Source organism: Erinaceus europaeus, chromosome 7 (genome assembly GCF_950295315.1).
Source record: "Erinaceus europaeus chromosome 7, mEriEur2.1, whole genome shotgun sequence".
In the NCBI taxonomy this organism is placed as follows: Eukaryota; Metazoa; Chordata; class Mammalia; order Eulipotyphla; family Erinaceidae; genus Erinaceus; species Erinaceus europaeus.
In genome coordinates, this window is record NC_080168.1 from 67,966,009 (window position 1) to 67,992,085 (window position 26,077).

Below are 26,077 nucleotides of genomic sequence, written 5' to 3' on the forward strand. Positions count from 1 at the left end.
TTTTATGCACAGTTACTCCCTGTGTAGGCTCTGGCTTTGTACTTGGCTTCTGGGTTATCAGTCCCCTGAGTCCTCTCTTTGGTGACTTGGTGGGCTGGGAGGAGCAGCGGGATGGGAGCATAGAGCAAGGTGCCTGAGGCTCCTGAGTAGCCCTGACAGAGGAGAAGGACATTCTAGGACTGGCACAGAGCTCCCACAGCAAAGTTCATTTTATTGTGTAGGAAGCCCCGGGTTCACACCACTGATGCACATCAGATCAGCTCACACAGCACAGAGGGGAGACTTCATGAGCAGTGGAGGGGTTCAGTGAGCCTGGATCTCTATCTCTCAACCTGTGTGTGTCTCTCTCTACCTCCAGGGTTGTTGCTGGGGCTCTGTGCCTGCACTATTAATCCAGTGCTCCTGGAGGCTATTATCCCCTGTTGTTGCCCTTGTTCTTTATTGTTATTAGAATTGTTTTTGTTATTGCTGTCATTGTTGTTGGACAAGACAGAGAAATTGAGAGAGGAGAGGAGCAGAGAGAGGGCAGAGAAATACAGACACCTACAGACCTGCTTCTCCACTTATGGAGCCAGGGGCTGGAACAGGGACCCTTAGGCTAGTCCTAGAGCTTCACACCATGTGCGCTTAACCTGCTGCACTACCACGCAGCCACATTGTCTCTTTTTAAAGGATTCAAAAGAAAAGATATTCTGGAACTAGTGGGTCACAATACCATATCAGTTAAGTAAATACTAAAAAAGAAACATTTAAAGTCTATTAGACTGACCTCATGTGTCAGTATAGTGAGCAGAGCAATTCCACACAATCCATTGCAGTTATTTAATCACAGCAGCCATCACAGACCTCTGGTAAAGGCACAGTTTAGAAGGACAATGTCAGAGCACAGGTGGTGGCATATCTGTTAGAGCGCACAGATTACAGTGCACAAGCATCCAGGTTCAAGTCCCCTGCCCCCACTTGCAAAAGGGAATCTTGATGAACAGTGAAGCAGAGCTACAGGCTCCTGTCTGTCTCTCTACCCCGCCTCCTCTCAATATCTCTTACCTTAATTAAAAAAAAATAAATCAAGTGTTATCTAAAGAGGGCACATTTAGAGTCAGAATTGACAAATAATCTGCCAGAGAAATAAAGATCTCAATGGTATTGGGCATGAATGAGCAGGAGTGTTCTCAGACAGGATCCTAGCAGAAGTTACTAATGGTCCCAGCAGAAGAGCCCTCACACTGCACAGTCGCCTGCCTTTCCTGTGCTAGATCCGGGTTCAAGCTCAGTCCTCATCACATGATGGAAATAAGTGTCAGTGCTGTGTTGCTGCCTTTCTCTCTCTCCCTCTCTGTCTCTCTCTTTCTGCTATTCTGTAATTCACTGAAGCTGGATGCACGCACTGTGAATTCACTGGTCCTGTCAAGTCATTTTCCTTTTGTTTTTTTCTTCCATTTTATTTGATAGAGAGAAATTGAAGGGGAAAGACAGAAGAGAGAATGATAGACGCCTGCAGTGTGTTTCCTCACACTAGAAACTATCCCCAGCATGTTGGGAGCTCGAGCTCAAGATCCTTGTATGTGGTCGTGTGTACACTCAGCCTGGTGGCCCACCACCTGGCCCCTTGTTGTTATTTTTGATCTATCTCCCTCCTCTACTGGAAAGAAGGCCAGACCAGTGCAGTGTAACCCCAGACATCATGGAATACAAAGTCCCCATTGCACTCTGTACCAAGGGATGTCTGCATTCTAAGCAAGGGAACCTGGGAAGCCTGCTCCCAACAGACTCAGCACATTCCATGCTTGGGCACCTGCTTTCTGTAGGGTCTCCGTGCCTGAGTGCAGGGATGCTCCCACAGACACATTGGCTCCATCCTGAGACCCAGAAGGAGGACCACGGGCACCATGTGGGCACTAGCTGGGGTGAGTTGGCCTGATGGGGACCATTCATCAGCCTGAGTCTGCATGTTGACTGTCCTCCCTGTAGGGCACCAACAAGACTGTGGACAGGAAATGGGTGAGCTGCCAACCACTGAGCTGCTGTCCCAGAGACCACAAGACTCCACTTCTGTCTTCATCATCACAGAGCCCTATGATCTGGAGCAGACCTCTGAGGAGACCCCAGGTCAGTGTGTCCTCAGGCCCAGACACTGAGTGGAACTGGGAGGGAGCACTGGTGAACCCCAGCCATCCTGCAGGTGTCCCCTCTGTGCCCATGACTGCCCTCCTGATGTGGCTCCTGACATTGGAGTGAAGTGATCATGGAGTTCCAGGTAGAATGGAGCTCTCTATCCCACCACAAGCAACCTCACTCCCACAATTCCCAGGTGTAGCTTGATATGAATGTCTGTGCGTAGGAAGGCAGGGTGTGTGTGTGTGTGGGGTTCCTTCTTGATGTTTTCTGCCTTCCATTCTAAAATGTTTTACCGTTGATATTACTACTATAGAGGAAAATGTTGGATTGGTATGCATTTCACGCAGAAAAGATAAAACGAACTCTTGTATATATTTTGTTTGGAGGAATCATAATATATAGTTTTATATATATAACTTATATATTATGTCAGGTTGTCACTGTGGCTCAGTCCCTGCAATATAAATCCACCACTCCTGGAAGCCATTTTCTGCTCTTTTTTTCCCCTTTTCTTTTCTTTCCATCTCTCTTTCTTTCTTTCTTTCTTTCTTTCTTTCTTTCTTTTGCCATTAGGGTTATTGCTGCAGCTAAGAGCCTGAACTAGGAACCCATAACTCTGGTAACCCATTCCTCCATTTTGTCTTGTTTGATTGGAAGAGAAAAATTGAGAGGTGAGGTGCAGATTGAGAGGGAGAGAGAAAGACACCTGCAGACCTGTTTGACTGCTCCTGAAGGATCCCCTTGCAAGTGGAAAATGGGTGTTTGCACTCAGATACTTGGGTATTGTACTGTGTTTACTTAACCAGGTGTGCTACTGCCAAGCCCTCTAATATATATATATTATATGTTTAATGGATAGAGACGGAAGTGAGAGAGAGGGGAAACACACACACACACACACACACACACACAGATATACAGAGTTTTGCAGAAAGAGAGAATTCTTCATCAAGGAATGCAGAACTCTAGATGAAGTGATTCTTCTTTCTACGAAAGCTGAATAACAAGTTCTAGTTTAAAAACTTCAAATTAGCAAAAATCAGGGAAACCAGGATGCCTCAGTCAGCTCACTTAAAAGCTATCCCTGTTGATACACTGGAACCCCATGCGCTGTTCAGAATATGTTCTGTCTCTATTTTGCCTTTCTAAAGTGGCTCCTTAGAAAGTGAGCTCTCTGTAGCACCCCTCTCTGAAATGTCTCCATCCTCTCACTTCCTCTGTTCCACATCCTTTGCATCAAATTCACAGATTGTCTCTTTCACAGGAGTCTCTGCAGTTGGAGCAGCCACCTGGCCCGCACCACCCCACATTATCAAGTGCTCCCCTTACCAGGGCGCTAAGATGGCGTTGCATTGGCAGTACAAGGAGAACATCTTCTCTACTCTATATAGCAGAGAAGATATCTGCGGGTACTCCCCCCACATCCATGGGGCTCCCAAGGTTCCCAGAGCATTGGCCTTGCTGGCCCTCCATGCCTCAGAGGAGACTGAGACTCTGCGGATCTGTGGGGACAGGGCCACCCCCAGCCTGTCCCTATACACTTTTAACATGCACCGAACCATCTTCCACCAGAAGGTGCAGGTAATGGATGTGATAGATTATTTACAAAGCATCCTTGTAAAAAAGGTCATCACTATGACCTCCTGCATCTCTCCCAGATAGTTCTTCTACCCTTAAATAGTATATTACATATATTATTCATAGTATCTGATAGCATATATATTAATATAATAAATACTTTGTTGCTCTATACCTTAGAGGACTACTTTTTAAAAAATTCTTTATTGGGTAATGAATGGTTCACAGTTGACAGCAAAACACAAGCTTTTCTACATGCGTAACATTTCCCAGCTTTCTACAGAACAATTCAACCCCCACTATGTCCTCCTCTGCTATCACATTCTAGGACCAGAACCCACACCCTGCCCAGAGTCTTTTACTTACAACTCCAGTCCAAGTTCTGCTTAATGTTTTCCCTTCTGATCTTGTTTTTCAACTTGTGCCTGTGAGTGAGATCATCCCATATTCATCCTTCTCTTTCTGACTTCTCTTATTTTACATGATTCCTTAAAGCTGCATGCAGAATGAGGTGAAGAAGTTGAAATCACTATTTTTAATATCTGAATAGTATTCCATTGTTTACATAGACTACAATTTACTCAGCCCTTAGCTGATTATTTTATTTGCTGCTGACTCATATACACATAGGTGGCAGTGTGTCTTGGGTGTTAATTTTTTATCTATTTATTTTCCTCTTTGTTGCCCTTGATTTTATTGTTGTTGTAGTTATTGTTGTTATTGATGTTGCCATTGTTAGATAGGACAGAGAGAAATGGAGAGAGGAGGGGAAGACAGAGAAGGTGAGAGAAAGACATCTGCAGACCTGTTTCCCTGCCTGTGGAGTGACTCCCCTGCAGGTGGGGAGCCAGGGGCTCGAACCCAGATCCTTACGCCTATCCTTGCGCTTTGTGCCTCATGTGCTTAACCCGCTGCTCTACCACCTGACTCAGTGTGTTAAATTTAAAGAAGAAGAAAACCAGCTATTAGATAAGAGGTTTTGCACAGTGGTAGGTGCTCCAGATATCAGGGCTGAACCCAAGAGCGCCTAGATTTAACACCACCAAAACCCAGAACTGTGTCACAGACTGGGCTCCATCCATTTTTCTCTTTCATTAAAAAAAGGGGGGGAGCTGGGCGGTAGTGCAGTGGGTTAAAGGCTTGTGGCGCAAAGCAGTAAGGATTCCTGTTGGAGCCCCTGGCTCTCCACCTGCAGATGAGTCACTTCACAGATAGTGAAACAGGTCTGCAGGTGTCTGTCTTTCTCACCCCTTCTCTGTCTTCCCCCTCTTGTCTCCATTTCTCTCTGTCCTATCCAACAATGATGATATCAGTAACAACAACAATAACTACAACAATAAAACAAGGGCAACAGAAGGGAATAAATAAATAAGTAAATAAAACTCTGCTCCCAATTAAAAACAACTTTTATCTTACTATCAAGACATAATCAGTCTTCTGGGTGAGCTCATTCCTATCACAGTTATCAACATCTAATCATGCTATATCATAGCATTGGAGAAGAAAGAACATGTTATAGAAATACACAATCTGATTGATAGAGATGAAATTAAATCTCACAAACCGTCATCCAGGTTGAAGTCGCCCAAATCTGAGAAGTCCCCTTATGTCTCAGCCCAATGATCATTTTCTCTTGCAATGTCACCACTGTGGTGACTCTATGATCCTACTGCCATTAAAATCATAATGCCTAAACATGTGCTCCTGACATTATCTGATGTTGTCTGCTTTTGGATTGCCTTACTACCATACCTGCAGAGTTAGCAGTGGGGCTTCAGTGCTTGCACAAGGAATCCCCAACTCCTGTGGCCTTCTTTGTACCATTTAAAAAATGTATTTAATAGGACAGAAATTGAGAGGGAAGAGGTAGGCAGAGGGGAAGAGAGAGATGGACACTGCAGCAGATCTTCACCACTCATAAGTCTTATTGGTACAGGTAAGGACGGGGCTGGCAGCCATGTTTTCTCATGGTACTCTGTCAGCCCCTGGCTTTGAACATTTTATGAGTTAAACCACCCCCTGTGTGTTCCTTGTCTTGATTGTTTAACTTGACAACCTGTACAGGGGATGAATCCCTGTGGCTGAATGTTAACCAGTACTCATTTCTTGTTATTAGCATGTACTTCTACTGTTATTAAAGACATCCACTGGAATCCACAGGGCTGTGCAGGGTGTGGTTAACACCTTTCTCAACTCTTTTCACGTGGTGATGGAATCTTGGATATAACTCACATTTTATTTCCATATTCAACAATTTTATTATTCTTTGGTTCTCCTCTCCAGATCAGTGTTTGCAGACAGACACAGAGAGGACAGAGCTGAAGAGAGAGGGAGAGGCTCACAGCACAGACCCTTCCTCAGGAGCCACAGCGCTCCCTGGGCTGGACTGGGGGCTCAGACCTGGGCTGTGCACATGGCAGAGTAGACAACTCCTGAGTGAGCTGTCTTTGGGCCCCGGGTGTAACACTGTATCCTTGTATTACCTCTGCTGTGAGAGTCCATGGTGAAATATAAGCTCTGTTTATGCACAGAAGTTCTTTGTAGATGGGAACAACAATTCCCATGTTCATTCTGCTAGGATTTGTATTTGCATTTTTCTGACTCTGTGTAACCATATATAATGTCACAATCAACAGATCTAAACACACTTTTTTATTTTACACAAGGCTGTATTCTCCCCATTTTTTTGAAGTCTTTACTATAATCATCTCTAAGTTTTATGCATTTTTTGCCACCTCAGTTATTGCTGGTGCTTTTTGCATGCAAGTCTCCTGCATCCCAGGTTGAAATATTTTTTCAGTTTCTTTTTTTTTTTTCATATGCAATATGTGAGACTGCAACACATAGAGTGAAAGAGAGTCAAATGTATACATATCATAAATCCTCACACTTCCCCTTGTAAAGGGGCACAGAGATTTGTACTTGGTCTTCATGCTGGGGAAGATGTGCTCTCTGTTATCCCAGATTCACCCTGGTCCCTTTGGCAATATCTGAAAGCAGCAAGGTGTTCATCACCTCCTGTTCCCAAAGGCTCAGGCTATAGCTAGAGGACCGACAAGGCCAGGCTCCCACAGTGGACCAAGTTCAGAACTCATAGAATATTAAGGGGGCCATTGTGTTAAAACCTTGTATGTTCAATTTCAGTTGAGAAGTCACTATAGGTAACCAGTCTGCATTGCCTGTGCTGACCAGTCTTGTAGAACACTTGCGAGAGTCTGCTGGTGACTGGTAACTTTCCAACAGCTACTCAACTCACACAAGGTAGCAAAGGGTATTGATGAGGGGCTTTCTGGGCATAAACATGTGGCCGTTTACAAAGAGATAGAGAGAAAGAGAGAGAGAGAGAGAGAGAGAGAGAGAGAGAGAGAGAGAAATGGAGAAATGGAGGAGGGAAGAGAAGGAAAATGAAAAGAAAACAAAAGAAATGAGAATTAAGGAACAATCTGGTCCATTTGATTTCAAAGGGAGGAATCCGACTGATTCCCACCAAAGAGAGACCAGGTCGCAGTGCTGGCCTAGTGATTGCAGACAGACATACACAGTGTCACAGAGGGACTGGGGGCCCTTTCCCACATTGGGAGCTCATAGCGGGCCACTCAGAGCCAATGTTACATTAGAAGCATTTAAATGAAATGTTGGTGTCTGGTAACTTGAGACAGGAATGCCTTCTAGCTGTGGGAAATACACACACACATACACACACACTCACACACACACACACACACACACACACACACACACACACACACACACAAGTGCACGCACGTGCCCAACTAGGCACACACAGAATGGAAATAAGCAGAGGAATTAAAAAACACAGCCATGCAAAAGGAGACAAATAGGTCTCCAAAGTGATCTGTGCACAGGTGGGTCCAACTACCGGAGCAACCCCGAAGGTTAACAGAGGAGTGTTTCAGATGGTTGTGGTCCATATACAAAAGTGAAGTCTACTCACCCATTGAAGATGGAGAAATCATCCCCTTGCCTCCTGCTGGATGGAACTTCAGGTGGTCCTGTTTAGTACCATCAGCTGGAAGGAGAATGATGAGTACTTGGTGATCTCTTTTACAGACGGAACTTAAGAAATAAGGAAGAGGTTCAAGCCCCTGGCTCCCCACCTGCAGGGGAGTCTCTTCACAGGCACTGAAGCAATTCTGCAGGTGTCTATCTTTCTCCCCCCCTCTCAGTCTTCCCCTCCTCTCTATCCATTTCTCTTTGTCATATCCAAACAACATCAATATTAGCTACAACAATAAAACAACAAGGGCATTACAAGGGAATAAATAAATAAATAAATTTTTAATGCCCTCACCCTTAATTAAAAAAAAATTAGGAAGAAAAGCCAGTGACATTACATTGTGACATTTAGACTGGTCCTGGCCTGTTGCATCAAGACCAGGCCTTGGGGGGGCTGGGCGCAGGAGGAGTCAGAGTGGGTGCTAGAGACACAATGCCCATGGGTGGCAGAAAGGCTAAGATGACTGTGGGGTCAGTGTGCAGGTGCCTGTTAGGTAAGGAGAGAAGTTGTGCCCACATAATAATTACTATTATTAAATCATTCCCAAGTAGAATAAAAAAAAAACAAAACTGAAAGTCATTTTGAAAATTTCAATACACTTTTTTGAGTTCAGGTAAATTCATAAACCATTGTTTCAGAAATTGACGTCTTCACTTTTTCAAAATGTGTTGCAACACCTTATCTTCCAAAGTCCACTGAACCCTCTGCACCCCATCTGCAGACTCTGGGGTCTAAGCACTAAACTCTAGTTTTCCACACAAAGAAGTTCTGCTGTCCTTGATTTAAACTAGATTTTATGGACAGAAGTCACTTTCCTAATTCAGGTGGCTCACTAAATTATGTATTGTTAGGATTAAACTGAAGTTCTGTAGAATACAGTTTTTAGATCAGTATATAGAACATAGTAATAGCCAATCAGTCATTTATTTTTATTTCCCCAAATCTGTTGTTCTTAATTTTACAAATACCTCATGTGTTTTAGATTTTGCCCATTTGGCTTTGGCTGGAATTCAATTACTCTGCCGGTCCTTGTCTCATCATCTAGTGGGTAACAACTTTTTCCAACGTAGGCCAGGGAGTCAAGTACTATTGTTTCCTTTCTCCTAAAGTTGAGAATACCATTCCAGGTACACATGGGAACACTCCATTTAGTCTGTATTATGAACAGCCTAACACACTAAGGATTAAAACTCTTCTGAAATGCCTTCTATAAAGGTTTTGCAATACATCTGGTGTCTCTGCTAGAATTTTTTAGCTCCAACAATTTCAAGTATCAACTTAGCGCTATTAGTCATAGGAAGTATTCAAATGCTATAGCAATACAAAAACCATCCTTGATTAAGAATGAATCTCAGCATGTAAGGAAATGTGTATCTGTATATATACATATGCACATAGTTGTGTGAGAAGTTTACACTAAGGAACTCAGTGTTGTAAGAAACATTTATATTGTTTTATGTACTGCATAATCCTGAAGTGTAAGGGCTTTATGTACATTTATGGTTGTTCATTCCATCAGTGAATGTCCCTCTCTAAGTGGAATTGAACTGCATTTATACTTCAAGCATTATTGACCATGTGGACCTAGGGCCTTGCATATGATGAATTGCACCTCTTCTAGGCTGCTTTTTCATTCAGACAGAGGGAAAAGAGAGGTGAAGAGAGATAGATGGAGTAGTGACTGCATTGAAACTTCTCCTGGTCCATTCTCTTCCCATGTAGGCCAGGGCCCAATTCTGGGCAGCCTGCTCTACTTGGTGAACATTCTGTGTTAAAGTGTTCATTTTCCACATTTTAAACTGTTTTTTACAGGTAGCATTTGCAAAACAGTGTCTTGGAATGAGGATAGGTTGACTTTAGATGCCAGTTACAGGCATAGGTACTCTTTGCATATTAGTGAAAATTCAGTTTTCCAGAACTTGGACATTGATTTTCTCTACTAGAACTTCTGTTTTCTTTCTTTATTATTTTTCCCTCTTTCTCTCTGTATTTATGTGTTTATTTATTTTACCAGAGCACTGCTCAATTCTGGCTTATGGTGGTGTGAGGCGTTGAGCCTGGGACTTTGGAGTGTCAGGTATGAGAGTCCTTTTGCAGAACCATTATGCTCTCAACACCTGCTGGAACAGTGACTTCTTTGTATCAAATTCTTCTCAAGAGAACATACCAGAGCATCATTCTGGTACATTCAGTGCTGGGATCAAATTAAGGATCCTCTGCTTGCAGGTCCTGTTTTCTGAATTCTGAGCTCCCTCCTGGGTTATAATAATTCTGCTTTTAAAAACAAACAACCAGAGCACTTCCAAGCTCTGCTTGTGGTGGTGCCAGAGGTTCCACTGGGACTCCAGAGCCTCAGGCATGAAAAACTTTTGTATAACCACTATGCTGCCTCCCAGTCGCTGCAGTTATGCTTGCAAAATGGACTTGTAGCACCAAGGTTTGGTGCAGGCACCTGAAGGAGCCAGGAGCAGCCCCAGCCCTGAGTGGTGCCATGCAGGTGTTGTGAGCTGAAGCTGGGTTTGGAGGTCAGTTTACTGTGCCAAGAAAGCTTCATGGAACTCATTGTGACACCTGTGCTTTTCCTCCCTTTATTATGCTTTGATCAAAGTCTAAGTGTTCTTTAAAGGAGGCTTGGTGCTCTTCTCTTTTCAGACCCAGTAGAATTCTTTTCTCCATTGTACTGTCAGCATCATGACTTTTATTGGTTTGAAGCCCATCACTAACTTGTTAGAATCACTGCTGCTTGGATGTTGCTAACATTATGCTTGCTTACCCCTGAATTGTGAACTTCTGGTGGGCAGAAGGGGAACAGAAAGACACCTGCAGACTTGCTTCACCACCTGTGAGGTGACTCCACTGCAGGTGAGGATCTGGGGTATAGAACCAGGGTCCTTATGCCAGTCCTTGCATTTCACAACATGTGCCCTTAACCGGTTGCGCTACTCCCCAACTCCCTGTTACTATTTTTTGTATTGCCTTTTAGAGAGTTTAAACTTTTTAAAATTTATTTATTCCTCCTATTGCCCTTGTTTAGTTATTGTAGTTATTTTTGTTGTTGACGTTGTTGGATAGGATAGAGAGAAATGGAGAGAGGAGGGGAGACAGAGACGGGAAGGGAAGATAGACACCTGCAGACCTGCTTCACTACTTGTGAATCAATTCCCCTGCAGGTGGGGAGCTGGTGGCTCTAATTGGGATCCTTACCCTGGTCCTTCTGTTAGTGCCACCTATGCTTTACCCGCCGTGCTACTGCCCGTCTCTTGACCTTAAACTTTTATAATTTTCAGTTGTGGTCGTAATGTACAAAGATTTTCATTTTTTAAAAATTTTGACAAAAGCAGACTCTGATATGTTAGAAAATTTGTGCTTTTTACTTTGGAAAATGTGGACTTGCTTGTTTAAAAATGTCACTTCTCTTTGAAAAGACGTTGGGTGTTATATTTTCTAAAGTTCTTAGTAGGCAGTGTAGTACTAAGTTTTCCTAAAAAGAGAAAGGGCAGTCAGGTTGAACAGTGACCTTCATTTCCCCAGGATGCCAGTTTTGACCTGTGACCTTCTGACTTGCATGTGGTGCACAGATGCTGGCCAGTGTCAGCATAATGAGTGGCTATTCCATGAACATTTGTCCCCACACTTGGCAACTGTCTGGGAAGTGCTGGGCTAAGGAATAAAAGGCTAGTAGCTGAGGCCCTATGGTAGTACAGATGTCACCTTGAACTTTGCCGTGAAATGTGCTGATCACAGTAACAGCCATGCAGAAGTCGGAAATGCGCCATCTTTACTCTCTGCTACTGTCTCCTCCTGGCTGACTGCAGACTCAGCCATGTTCTTGCTCTGACCTATGGAACATGGACAAATGGGAAGCAGGCGGAGACCTCAGTGATTGTCTGGCCATGGTATGGGAGCCCTTCTTCTGGCACTGAAGAAGCTAGGTGCCACCCTGTGGAGGCTTGGGGAACAGGCAACACACAGAAAGGAGATCCAATTCAGCTGCTAGCTGCCTGCAGACACATGGGACCTCAGCTAATGCAGAGCTGCCCAGTGGAGCCCACCAAGGTTTCATCTGAGCCGTGAGCAAAGAGAGGGGTCATATAAGGCACAGAGTGAAGGAGTGATATTTATTATAGCAATAGAATCAACAAGAAAATACAGTAAAAGACTGTATAACTACATACATACAGTGAAAGGAGTAAGAGAGAGATTTCTGTGAAAAGACCTTCAAACCAGGATGTAAGAAGGGATCAGGGAAGATGCCTCAAATGAAATGAGCTGGATGTGGAATATTGACATTTTTCATTGTGACCCCATTAAACAAAAAGTTTAAAAGAACTGCATTAGTCAGAGGGCTTCATGTCTTCCACCAGGAAGTTTTCACATAGATGGCAGGACTGAGGACTAACTCAAAATCCTGCAAAGGATTAAGAGAATAATTGTTGTCAGTTGGATATCATAAACTAACAGGGAAAAGAAAGGGTCAGTTCTACAAAGGGGAAGCTGGCTGTAGGCATTCCAGCAGACACCCAGGTGGCCTCACTGATTGCAGATTTGCCAGGGGAGCCCCCAGCAAGGTTCTGAGTGGAGCCCTGAGCCCTTATCAGCAGAGCAGGTTGTAGGTAGGGGGCTCTCTGAATCCCATTAGAGAGGCCTGATATGGTCCATCACTGAGCCTTTCTGGAGGTGTCACTCTCCCAGATAGGAATATGCAGGCTGTCTTCTTGTCATGCCTGAAATGAAAAACAGAGAGCTGTCTTAGTTAAATCACATTGTCATATACTAGCTTCCTCTTGATTCCTGAAGAAATAAGTTAAGCCAAAGAAAGAATTTCTCCATGGAGATAAATACGTGAAAGGGCTAAGTGGTGCCCACCTGGTGAGTATACATGCCACAGTGAACAAGGACCTAGGTATTTGCCCCTATCCCCACCTGCAGGGGGGAAGCTTCAGGAGCTGAAAAGCAAAGCTGTAGGTATCTCTCAATTTCTTCCGCACTGTCTCTCCCTACCATCTTAATTTGTATCTCTAGCAATTAGTTAAAGTGAATTATTATCAAAAGAGTTAAATAGATTAAAACCTACTCAACATTTCCTGTCAACACAGCCAAATTCTGCAGCCTCCACCTAGACTGTGTGTCACCAGGAGAATGAGTAAAGTCCTGCCATTGTTGGGATGTGATTCTCTTGTCCTGTTTTAATCAGCCAGACACCTTTGTCTCACAGAGACTAGTTGCTCCAATTAATGTCATATGGCCTAGGCTCACCCAGACTCATGTTGTAGATGAGGTGTGCCCGGTCACCTTTGTACTGCTAGCATCAGTAAAGAAGGAGGCACCTACCTCTAGCAGGAACAGGGGACCAAATGGAGGGCCTCACTCCTCCCTGTCTTCCTTTTTAAGCAATGTGTGGTTGCTGGTGCACAGCATGGCCATGATGCAGGAGAACTGAGTGCTGGTGGCCTTCTCCTTCTGGAGGAGCAGATAGACACAGTCCATGATGTCCTCCACTGCCAGGTTCACGGGGATGATGGGGTGGCTCAGGGCATAGTTGTAGAGTGACAGCTTGTGGGTGGCCCTGTCCCTACAACCCATCAGGTATTCAGGAGTTAGCTCAGAGGCAGTGAGGTCCAGCAGAGGCAGCCATGAGGGGGCCACGTGCAGACGGTTGAACACGGAGCTCTGCCTGATACTTTCCACATCATGGAGGGTGGTGTCAGTGTCATCCCTCTGGTCCACAGCCACCAAGATGCTCTTGTGGTGGCCGATGTCAACGGAGCTGCCCAGGAAACAGGTAGAGTCACCCCCAGTGCAGAGACCTGTGAACATAGTAGTGGGATTAGCAATGGACAAAGTAGGAGCCCTAGGGAGCAGAGCAGAGGCTCTGAGAGGATGAAGGACATGGAAAACCAAAAGGTCGAGCGTCCACTTTCTAACTGAAACCTTTGTAGAGGAACAGATGGAGTTAGCAAACCCAGTTATAAGTGTAGGAGATGATTCCTGCATATAGGCAGGAAAATATTTGAGGATTTGTGAAAGGAGACCTGGACTCCCTACTTTTGATTGAATATGAAAGTTTATATCTGCCCTTGGCTTTATATTGCAGAACTTAAGAGGTTTCTAGAAACTTGGAAGTAGAAGTTATCATGCTGCGTCACTATTAGTTCTGGTGTATATTCTGGTCCCATTTCCCCAGTGAGGCCGGTTTTCAGTGTCATGAGCTTGTTTTCAAGAGGGGAAAAATGTCCAGAGAGGTGGAACTTGCATCAGAGTGGTCAGTTTCCCTCTCCTCTGCTGGCCCTGACCTGGGGTCTGTGCTTGAGGAGGAACTAACCTGGAGTGTCCTCAAATAGCTGCTCCAAAAGGAAGGACTCCTGGCAACTGGAAGCCAAGCCAGTGATTTCCTGTTCCTGTGACTGCTCCTCAGTCACCTGTAGTGGAGCCATTCCACATTCATGGTGATATTCACCGTCTGTATGGAGAGAAATCCAAACATAGGTTCAGGCTGAAGTGGTTGTGATGAGCCTATCGTGACCACAGGATGTAGCTAGAGCATGGCAAGGGAGCTGTGGCTTCCTTGGAGATGTGCATGGTTTTCTGTGGGGCTACTGGGTCCCTGCCAATCCTGCCCCCACCTTGGGATTGACTTTCAGTGTCATGAGTTTGTTTCAGAAAGGAAATATCACGTGGAAGGAGGCATGTACAGGAACCCAGCTGGTCTCCACATGCGAGGCTGTGGTAGTCATCTACTTCTAGTGGAAGCCCCTCAGTGGCTGGCATTTGACCCTTCATGTTTATGCTGATGTTTGACACCTACATGTAGAGAAACTCCAATCTAGGTCCAGGCTGACCATGAAGAGACCCACCTCACTGTAGAAGATGACACATGGGCCTTCTCCTGGACCTTCTGTGCAAAGAAGGCTGTGTCTCTGTGTCTCTGTGTCCATGAATCTGACAGGAGACCCTGCCCTAGCATGTGCCCAAGAAAAGAGTTGACAAAATAAAGAGGAAGATGGTCTCATACATTCCTGTGCCTGGAATGCAATGAATTCCTCATGAGGAGAAGCTTTATATAGCAGCCCTGTCTGCCACAGAGAAGTAGAGACGCAAGGACTGTCATTAGAGCCTGTTACAGAGCAGTGTGTTGGTCAGTGTCTGCTGAGTGCACGGAGGCCTTTTGCCTGCTCTTTTCCCTGTCAGAAGGTATTGAAGCTAAGCTGGAAACCATTTTCCCTGAGCCTTTACAGTTAATGTCTCACTCCAGTCAGTCTCTTCTTAGACTGCCCTGACACTCACCTGCAGGTGACTCTTTGGTTTCTTCCATCTTGGAACTCACAGACCCCTGATCAGGTTCCTCAGACTCCTGGGAGAGAAAGAAGTCAGGGTCACAATAAGCCTTTGGAGTGAGCAGTGGAAGAACACATTTTCCACCAGCTCTGTTTACCCAGAGAGAGAGAGAGAAAGAGAGAGGGTGGGAGAAAGAGAGAGAAAGGAAGAGAGAGAGAGAGAGAGAGAGAGAGCCCTGTATCCAGTATCAAAGCTACTTGACTCTTGGGGGTGACTGTGATTTAGAGTTGCCACTGCAGATTTTAGTTAGTACCTGGATTTTCAGTGTATGATTAGCAGTGTGTTGACAAGGTTATTTGAATTTCTTCCTTCTTGCTCTCTAGTCTCAGGATAATGCACACAGGTAGTTCTCAGTTGAGTAAGTAATTTGTAATTTAAAATGTCATCTATCTAATCAAATACTTTTTAAAAAATGTATCCCCCACTCCACTAGAGGAGAAGAATTGCCTGGTATATGTTGAAGCCGGAAACTGGCATCAATGCTGCAGAGTGAAGGCCAACCCTGACATGATGCAGATGTTCAAATTATGCAAAAGAAGAAATAAGAAAAAAAGAGAGGGCTAGGGGTGTTGCAGCTGGTTAGGCACACACCTTACCAAGTGCAAGAACCCAGGATTGGGTGCCACTACCCTGCCAGAAAGCCTTCTTATTGACATACTAAGCTGATAATGAAGATGAGAAATTAAGGAGGAATTGGTTTGTGATAAGTCATTAAAAATTATTCCATTCTGGGGGTCGGGCGGTGGCGCAGTGGGTTAAGCGCACATGGCGCAAAGCGCAGGGACCGGCGTAAGAATCCCGGTTTGAGCCCCCGGCTCCCCACCTGCAGGGGAGTCGCTTCACAGGAGGTGAAGCAGGTCTGCAGGTGTCTATCTTTCTCTCCCCCTCTCTCTGTCTTCCCCTCCTCTCTCCATTTCTCTCTGTCCTATCCAACAACAAAGCAACGTCAACAATGGCAATAATAATAACCGCAACGAGGCTGCAAAAACTAGGGCAACAAAAAGGGAAAAAAATGGCCTCCAGGAGTGGTGGATTCATGGTGCAGGCACCGAGCCCAGCAATAACCCTGGAGGGAAAAAAAAAAAAATCAAAAATGATTCCATTCTAATGCAGTAAAGAATTGTAAAAAGAGCACACAGTGTACAAGGGACATGCAGACAGTATCCCTAGGTCTAGTATATCTGTAAGTGGGATCTTATGAGAATAGCATAGTGGGATCTCCAAGCATAATGGTTATGGAAAGAGACTGTCATGCCTGAGGCTCCAAATCCCAGGTTAACCGCCCCTCCCCCCATAAACTATAAGGCAAAGCTGAGCAGTGCTCTGGGAAAAAAGAAAGAAAGAAAGAAAGAAAGAAAGAAAGAACCCTCCTCAGGGCCAGGCAAGGCAGTACACCTAGTTAAGTGCACACATTACCATGGACAAGGACTCATGTTGTAGTCCCGGGCCCCACCTGTAGGGGGATAGCTTCATGAGTGGTTAAGCAGTGCTGTAGGTGACTCTGTCTCTTTCCTTCTCTATCTCCCCTCCCCTCTCAGTTTCTTTCTGTATCTATCCATAGTAAAATTAGTAAAACAAACAAACAAAAAAACTCCAAGGGAAGAAGATGGTGTCCCATATCTGAAAATGGGGAAAGATTTAAGATGGGAAAGAAAAGATATCCGAGGTCACATGACTGAAAGATTCTAACTTAAAGAAACAAGTACATTTCCAAATTGGCGAAGATACTCAGAATTACTTCGTTCAAGTTCACATGACTCAGTTCTTTATATTCCATAAATGTGTGAAACCACCTCATAGCTCTCACCTCCTCAATTCATTAAGCATAATCATCTCCAGTCCCTCCCCCCAGATGGAGCACAAATGTATCTCAAGGTTTGTGAGAACTATGAAATTATCTCTTACAGGAGACACAGGGCTTTGGAGTGGGGTGAGCATGCAACTCTACCCCTATACTTGGATAAGCTTATTAACCATTATTCAGTCACTACTGAAAATGTGGGTAAGAGAATGTCTTAGTTCCCCATGGTAAAAATCTATTGTACTGCAATTCCATAAAACAAATGATATGAATAGATCTTTTTTTTTTTTTCTAGCAGGGCTTGGTGGCTGCATCATGACTTCACAGCTCCTGGCTGCCATTGTTCTTTTTTCTTTTTCTTTGATAGAGGGGGAGAAAGGGGCAGAGAAAGAGAGAGACACCAGCAGTACTGCCTCACCACTCATGAAGCTCCCCTGCGCCAAGTAGGACTCAGGGACTTGAACCCAGGTCCTCTTGCATGGTAACATGTGTACTCTACCAGGTACACCACTGCCTGGTCCCTCCTAGCTTGCTTTTGGTCCAGTAGCATAAAGAAAAGTGAGGTTGTTATTTTTTCTTTAATTAGTAGAGTCACCCATTCTAGGAGGAAATAATCCACAGGGAGCAATGCAAACCACTCTGTATATGCAAGAGAGGGTTGCATACAGTATCGGTTCCCTTTTTTGTGTCTATAGATATGTGTGTGTAAATAGGAAAATGCATCCTTCTGGGTAGTATGTGCTGAATTCTTCCCTTATCTCTAGACCACTTTCTGTGTAAAGCAAGAACTTGGGATGTAAGTTCTAGCCTTAGAAACACTCACACAGGTGCATTCTGCCTCCTTTTGGTTGATATCCAGGTAGTTGAGAATGGCGGTATAAATTTTTTTAATGGATTCCACGGTGACCCAAAAGAGAGAAGGAGAAATGAGCTGTTGGACTATTATCAAATGAACTTGCATTTTGGCTAATCATTTCAACATTTTTCAATGCTTTTTCAAGATATCAAGTTTTTGAAGATATGTGCAAGATGTAATGAGAACAACAACATGCAAATGTATTTCTGAAAAATGAGACAGATCCCAGAAAACATGTCTGTGGTGTCAGGTCTCTGAGACCAGGGCTGAGCATCGCATCCTCCAGGCCTGCCTGGAGTCCAGGCCAGAACCTCCCTGGGCTGTAGCTCTGGCAGGTTCATTTGCTTTGAGAGCCAGCCCATGGAGAAACCTGCCCTTAAGTCAGGGCCATTTAATACATGGTGCAGGGTGATGTTAGCTCCCATCACAGTGTGAAGAGAAGGAGGACAAGAGGGAGGAACATTGACTGCTAGGACTCTGCATTCTGAGAACTTGAAGATTTGAAATACATGAAATGAGGACATACTCAGAAAGCTCATTGTACCATTGCTCCATCTTCTCAACTGATCTGAAATCCAAGAGAAGGGGAGAAAAAAATTAAAATGCACATTCACACAAACATATTATGAGTGCTGGGTTGTGTAAACAGCATCATTGATTGTTATTGGTGGGACTGTGTGATCCAGGGGGCCTGTCCTGGTCCCTGGGTGCTGAGGGGCCCTGCTCTTTGACAGTTTGCTGGGTTGCAGGGAAATCTTCTAAATGGAGGAGAAATTGGGTTTAGGGCCAGTTGGTGGTGCTGGTGGTTCACTGCACATGCTACCATGCACAAGGACCCGGGTTCAAGCCCTTGGTCACCACCTGCAAGAGGCTTATCAGCTACATGTGTTTGCCTGTATCAGAGCCATTGGGAGCCAATGGAGAGCTCAGAGCTGTCCTTGTGGGGGTCAGAGCACCTGTGGCTAATAGACCCCCAGATGGAGCTGTGCTCCCCCTCAGAGTCGTGAGGAGACAGGCAGGGCCTGGCTGCAGTCTTACTGAAAATAGACCATGAAGCTGCGGTCAGTCCATCCCAAGACCAGCGATGTGCGGGCTCTCGTGGCTTTCCTCATGTTGGTTTCCACCCACATGTCCATCAGGTGTGCCAAGTACTTGACTCTTGTACCTGGAGAGGAAATAGAGCACAGCGCTGTTAGCTTGTATCCCAGAGATCTGGGAGCAGCTGGGTTTCTCCTGAGGAGATGAGATGGTGGGTGTGTTTCTTTCTTTAATTTTTTTATTTGGGAATGAATGTTTTACAGCCGACAGTAACTACAATAGTTTGTACATGCATAACATTTCTCAGTTTTCCCTGAGAGTTTTCCACATAGCAATACAACCCCCACTAGGTCCTCTGTCATCCTTTTCCAGGGTCTGTACTCCCCCCACCCCTCACTCCTCCACCCCAGAGTCTTTTACTTTGGTGCATTACAGGAACTCCAGAGGGGGCAGGTACCTACTTTGTGTTGGAGATGAGCAGCACGTAAGATCAGTTGCCTTTTCTGCCACCTCCGACCCTTCTGGAATTTGCCAGTGCCCATGAACTGGATATGGCCATAATGCAACACTAGGATGTTCTCTTCCAGACTACCCTCCTCCATAGAAGAGCTGCAACACAGCAGACCCACAGGGCAGTTTGTCACTGGCAGGTGGGACACAAGGGCTCATGTTGATGTCAGCACTCACAGAGCATTACAGAGGAGTCTCAGTGCCCCAGAAGGGCTCAGCAGCCCAATTAAGGAGTCTTGAGCTAGACAGAGCTCCTGTGAGAGTTGAGGTCACTCAGGGCTGGTGGTAATGGAGGGCTGCTTAAAGGACAGGGCACAGGGCCTGTCATTTCAGTGTCAGGGGACAAGGAAGTAGCAGAGTCTAAGGACCTGGTAGAAAGGAGACACTGAGAGGGAGTGAGTGGGAGTGAGGGTATTGGGGCCCTGGTGCTTGGTGCTGGGAGAGGACCTGACTTGGGGTGAGAGTATTGTGCAGACACCCTGTGTCAGCAAATCACACTGTAGTGAATTAATACTTCAAAATATAAGGATAAAAAAATGTAAGGGGACACTAAGTGGTCAAAGGAGAGAGGATGAGAAATGTTTCATAGAACCAACTCAGGGACACTGGGCCTAGGCCTGAAGGCAGCACAGTGTCTAGAGCGTTGTCGGAGCATAATCAACCCCTAGTTTTAGCCTCTGTGACTCTGCTTCTTTCCCTACCCATTCCTCTCCCCTTCTTTCCTCTTTCTACTTTTCTCCTCTTTTTTATTCTCGCTCTTCCTCTCTCATAAAAGTAATTTTAAACAGATCTGTGTGTGACCTATAGGGGTCAGATTGCATAGATCCAAGAGTGTGAAGAAGTCATTCCATTGTGGTCTCAGGTTAACATACACACTTAGATAACAGGATTCTGGAAAACTGACTCTAATCTTCTTTAAGTCAGTCATCACTTTGGGGTTGAGGGGGCCAGCAATCCCATGATCAGCCGAGAATAAGCCAAACATTCAAATGTTTCTCAACTCAAGGAAGTACTAAGTTATTCCTTGGCTGTGCCCTGAGTAAGCCCACAAGACTCTGATGCTAATGGGTCATGCCTGCTCTCTGGCATCAGCAGAAGGGAATCTCATGAGCACAAGTAACTGTTGATGAGACCAGGCTGAAGCTGAGGATTGTCAGTGGGAATCACACAGAGCACCTCCTGGGACCACCCTCCTCCTCCTCTGCTGGTCATACAGGGCATGTGAACAGACTCTACCTTAAGCAGGGCAGCCAGCGCAGACATGCTGAAAGCCTCAAAGACTTTCTGGTAGATGCAGACATCCTCGACTCTTCACTCCTTGACAGGAAAGAGAGAGCTGGACACAGCACTGTGTGCACTGTTCAGCTCAGTCTCCAAGACTGAAGATTCTGCTATAGCCTGGGCCCCTGGGCTGTGATGTCAGTGGTCAAAGGTCAGCATCATAACTGACAGCTGACAGAGTGCCCCTCTAAAGCCAGTTGCACCTATAGCTTTGAGTCTTTTAATCTTTTCCTTTTGAGATGACTATAGACTTCCAGGCTTTTATTGGAAATAATAGAGATGCTACAAGCCTAGCCCCTATCTCATGCAGTGGTCATCTAATTTTATAATTCTAAACAGAGTAAATATCACAGTAGGATATTCACATGGATGCTGTCACAGACACAGTATTTCCAGGAGCATTAGTGTGTGTGTGTGTGTGTGTGTGTGTGTGTGTGTGTGTGTGTGTGTGTGTGTGTGTGTGTACATACACAAACAAAGGCAATGTTATCCTCATAAAACCATTTTTGAAAGAATGAATCCATCAGCAAATGAGTTGTGGACATTCTTTGATGTCCTTCAACTCTAGTGTAAAAGACACACATTTGAGAAACCATTGGAGGACTTGATGTAGCCTAGAATAGATGTCTTAGCTTCTTGGTATTTTTTATCTTTTATTAATTAAGTTATTTCTCTTAATGAGAAAGATAAGAGCCCTGCTCAGCTCTGGCCTTTGGCAGTGGGATTGAACCTGGAAAGGACCCCAGATCCTCACACATGAAAGTCTTTCACTTCTTTTTTTTATTATTTTATTCATAGTTCACTGGACAGCTACAGAAAAAGTAGAGTGAAGGAGATGGAGGGAGAGTGGAGAGAAACCTACAGCACTGCTTCAACTGCTTGTAAAGCTCTTCCATTCTAGGGGGGACACGTGTCTTGAGCCCAGCAGCTTGTAACTAATGCTCTGAGCCAGGTGCACCACAGCCTTCCACCACTTCTTGTCTTAAACAGCTCTGTAGGATGCAGTCCATCTGATCACAGACAAGAAACATTCAGATTAACATCAGTGAGAGAATCACTGGTCAGAAATATCAGGGTGTGGAGCACCAGACAGTGTGTTTGTGTCTGTGTCTGCTTGTGTGGGAGAGAGGTGGGGACAAGCCTGTTCTCATTGTCCTGCTGCATCGTCTGAGTGCATGACCAGGCTGAGTGGTTCCTCAGACTTTTCTTTCTTTCTTACCTTTCCTTAAGGTCTTATAAACTATTTGAAGGAAAATATGACTTTCATACTAATGATGTCATGCTTGAACAATGCTTTTCCTCACTCAATACAGGAAAAAATGAGACAGATGTTAGTCTTTGCCATAAGGAATGATAAAAAGATTAAGGAGGCAATGGATCCCATATACTAGATTTCCCTCATGCTGCTGGCACACAGGTAAAGCACAGTCAGGTGGCCATGATGTCATTCACTTCCCTTGTCTGTCAGACTCATTGTAACTTCACCTCTAAAAGGTTCAGGCAGATTTGCTTTAGCTGCAGTTTTGGAAATCAGCCACCTGAGGGCACTCATCCTCTACACAGGGCAGCAAAATGAACAAAACTCACAGTTTTCTTCAAGTACTTAGGAGATTCTTCCAATAGATCCATTCACATATTTTAATTGTGAATGATCAACTTATAGCAGTGCATAATGTTTAATAAGAATCAGAAATTCAACATACATGTAGATTGATATTAACTGTCAACTGGAGGCAGTCCGCAATATTTTGTAAAATGATTTTTTCTATGGATTATGCTTTTCAGAACATTGGAATGATTCCATTCCATACTTTAGAGATGCATCTGGATCTAAATTTACAAAAATTTTTTATTTTTTTTATATTTATTTATTTTCTCTTGCACTTGTTTTTTATTGTTGTTGTAGTTATTATTATTGTTGTTATTGATGTTGTTGTTGTTGGATAGTACAGAGAGAAATGTATAGAGGAGAGGAAGACAGAGAGGGGAGAAGAAAGACACCTGCAGACCTGTTTCACAGCCTGTGAAGTGTCTCCAGCAGTGAGGAGCTGGGGCTTGAACTGGGATCCTTAGCCAGTCCTTGAGCTTTGTGCCACATGAGCTTAACCCAGTGTGCTCTCGCCTGACTCCCTACACAACACTTTTTATGTGTCCAGCATTAACTACCACAATAATAGTTTGAGTTTCCTTAGGACATTTGGGGTCAATTCTCTTCTTTGTGTCCAGGTTATAACCTCTGGGGGCTCATTGCAGGCACTAGGAATCCACTACTCCTGGTTGCCATTTTTTTTTTTAAATATTTTATTTTATTTATTTATTCCCTTTTGTTGCCCTTGTTGTTTTATTGTTGTAGTTATTATTGTTGTTGTCGTCGTTGTTGGATAGGACAGAGAGAAATGGAGAGAGGAGGGGAAGACAGAGAAGGGGAGAGAAAGATAGACACCTGCAGACCTGCTTCACCGCCTGTGAAGCGACTCCCCTGCAGGTGGGGAGCCGGGGTTCGAACCGGGATCCTTATGCCGGTCCTTGTGCTTTGCGCCACCTGCGCTTAACCCGCTGCGCTACAGCCCGACTCCCTATTACTTCTTCCCTATTTTGTTGGATAGGACAGAAAGAAATTCAGAAGAGAAGGGAGGGAGGAATATAATATATATATGTGGATAGAAGGAGAGAGAGACCTACAGACCTGCTTCTCCACTTGTGAAGCCTCCTTGCTGCAGGGATGAGCAGGAACTGGAAGCTGGGCCCTTGACCATGTACTGTGTGTGCTTATCTGGGTGCACTACCGCCAGCCCCATAATGAAGCGATTAAATGCACAGCTTTTTACTCTACAGGCTAGAGAAACACCAGTAAGGGCACTTTTACATATTAATATGTCATTCATATAGCCATTGAGTAATAACTTTGTCTCATACATTTGGGGCCAAGATTGGAACATTCATTTTTCTTTACATAGTTCAGTCTGCAAAGGAGATTCTGCAGATGAGAAAGAGGGAAAGGATGCAGCAGGAGGCAGCTTTTCTGGCCTCAAGTTTCAAGATTGATCCCCAGGGGGTGGTCAGCTCCTGATAGCCAACCACAGAGAAACTCCACAGGGGTGCTGGGTGTTGGCTCACCCTGATGAGAGCACATGTTTTCATGCCCAAGGAACTTATAAAAGGTTAAGACAGTAAATATCTGGGAGTCTGGAGTTGGGCAATAGTGCAGCAGGTTAAGCACACGTTGCAGGAAGTACAAGGACTGGCTTAAGGATCCTGGTTCGAGCCTCCGGCTCCCCACCTACAGGGGAGTCACTTCACAATTGGTGAAGCAGGTCTGCAGGTGTCTATCTTTCTCTCCCCCCTCTGTCTTCTTCTCCTCTCTCCATTTCTTTCTGTCCTATCCAACAACAAGGACATCAACAGCAACAACAGTAATAACTACAACAATAAAAGAAGGGCAACAAAAGGGTATAAGTAAATATTAACAAAACAAAAAGACAGTTAATGTCCAGGAACGCTGGCTGCCCTGTGGCTCTGCATTTTTACAGTTATGTGTGAGAAATAGTCAGCTAGCTTACAGGAAACAGTCTTTCAGGTACTGGCTTAGACAGCAATCCTAAACTCTAGGACATCTTATCTGAATGTCCCCCAAGTTTGAAGGTAGACAGTCGAAGGTTAAGGATGTGCTGGTGGCCTTCAACTTCTCTAGAACCAGAATGAAACAGCTTATGTCCTCCACCACTATATTCTCAGGGAAGATGGGGGTCTCCTGGATAATAGCTATTGTACAGGAGCAGTTTGGGGCAGCCCTGTCCCCAGAGGCCATCACAGATTCAGGCGTGAGCTCAAGGCACTGAGGAGGAGTAGATTTGGCCAAGTTGGGGCCATGGGCGTGTGGTATATGGTGGAGTGCCTGCAGCTAAGTTTCCATATCATTGATGGTGGTGATGATGTCACTGTTCTGGTCCACTGCCACCACGAAGCTGTGATGGATGGTGTCTGAGGACAGATTGTACAAGGGCCAGGGATAACCCACCCTCCCCGAGCAAATAGACCTGTGACATAGCAGTGTGTGTAATGATGAGCTCCAGTGGCCACTCTGTGTGCTGAGAGGAGGTGGAGAGCCAGGTGGCCACCAGGCCCACTTTCTAGTTGAGAGCATTATAGAAGGAGAGAAGGAAGAAAGCCCAACCAGTCTTACATCCAGGAGAATGATGTACCTCACCATGGAAATGTTTGTGCATGGGCTGATGTATGAGATTCGACTTCTCTACTTCTAACAGGATTTAAGATTTCGTAGGTGGAATCCAGATATATTGTGTTATTCATCTTTCACAGGGAGAATGCCTATAGAAAGAACGCCCTGTCCCTTGACATACAGTCCTACCTCCAAAGACAGCTCTATGAGCAAAGACAGAAAGCAGAGAGGGCACTGAGTCTTGTCACATACTGTTGTCTGGCTTCTGCCTTTTGAATGGACAGTATCTGTTGCAAGAGTCACCAAGGCCTGGCAGTGGTGCACCTGGTTGTGCACACACAGGAGCCAGGGGCAGGACCTTGTTTTAAGTCCCTGGACCCTATTCCTGGGTGTGGAAGAGGGAGAGGAGAACACCTCCCAAGTGGGGGAGCAGTGGTGCTGATGTCTGCCTTTATCCTTCTCACCCCATCTCTATATCTCTCTGGTGTGGAAAATTAGAAAAGGAAAAAATGACTGTGGAGAGCAATGGTGTCATCATGCAGGCAAGAGCCCCAGCAATAATCCTGGTAGTAAAAAAAAAAAAAAAAGTCATAATAAAAAATTTATTTAATTAGTCATCCTAGTCTCGTCATACTACAAAGCAAGCCAATACATTTTTTTCAATATATAATTATTGATGGGAGAGTATTAGAATGATATGGAGGAAATGCTCCTACGAAATTTTTTAAAAACTGCTAATACACATTCCTATCTTCCTTAAGGGGAGGGGATGGGATATAGAGATCTGGTGGTAGGAATTGTGTGCAGTTGTACCTCTCCTATCCTACAATTTTGTTAACATCTCCTTTTTAAAATAAATAAATAAATAAATAGAAATAAAAAAATACTGCTCAAAAACATCCCTGTCTTCTTTCAACATAACCTGGCTCTGAGGCAGGTATGGATGGTGAGACACTGTGGGATGAATTAGAGTTTCTTTCTAATGGGAATCCCAATCCTACCACCTCCCAGTCTCAGAATAGACTCCATGCTTAATCCAGACACTCACTGTGTCACTTCCTGGATTGCCTGAGACACTAGAGAAATCTAAAACATTCCCTATCCATCCATCAACACAGATCCAGCATCACTGTAAAAGTTTGAGTCTTCCTTTTATGTCAGACTTCCAGGATTTTCTCTCCTTTTTCTTGTCATTCTCTTCTTCCTTCTCTTAGGCTCTCAGTTTTCTCAGTTTTATACTAAGATAGTAATAATATAAATGAATGAAAACAGATGTATAAAAACTTACAGATCAACTTATATCCCTCTATATAAAACACTTTTGTGTGTACTACATGAACAATCTCTATACATTTAGAAACA

At 44.5% G+C, this 26,077-nt stretch overlaps 1 protein-coding gene across 2 annotated transcripts in view; it reads left to right on the forward strand.

Moving 5' to 3' along the window:
• Nucleotides 1-26,077, forward strand: part of LOC132539438 (uncharacterized) — a 48,666-nt gene that overhangs the window by 14,663 nt on the left and 7,926 nt on the right. Inside the window, exons 8-9 of one of the 2 annotated variants that reach the window (XM_060194685.1) lie at nt 1,972-2,109; nt 3,383-3,820. In XM_060194685.1, coding sequence (XP_060050668.1) covers nt 1,972-2,109; nt 3,383-3,780 — 536 coding nt within the window. In that variant the 3' untranslated portion in view covers nt 3,781-3,820. Of the gene's footprint in view, nt 1-1,971; nt 2,110-3,382; nt 3,821-26,077 lie in introns of those variants that run through there. The other variant, XM_060194687.1, reaches the window with a different exon arrangement.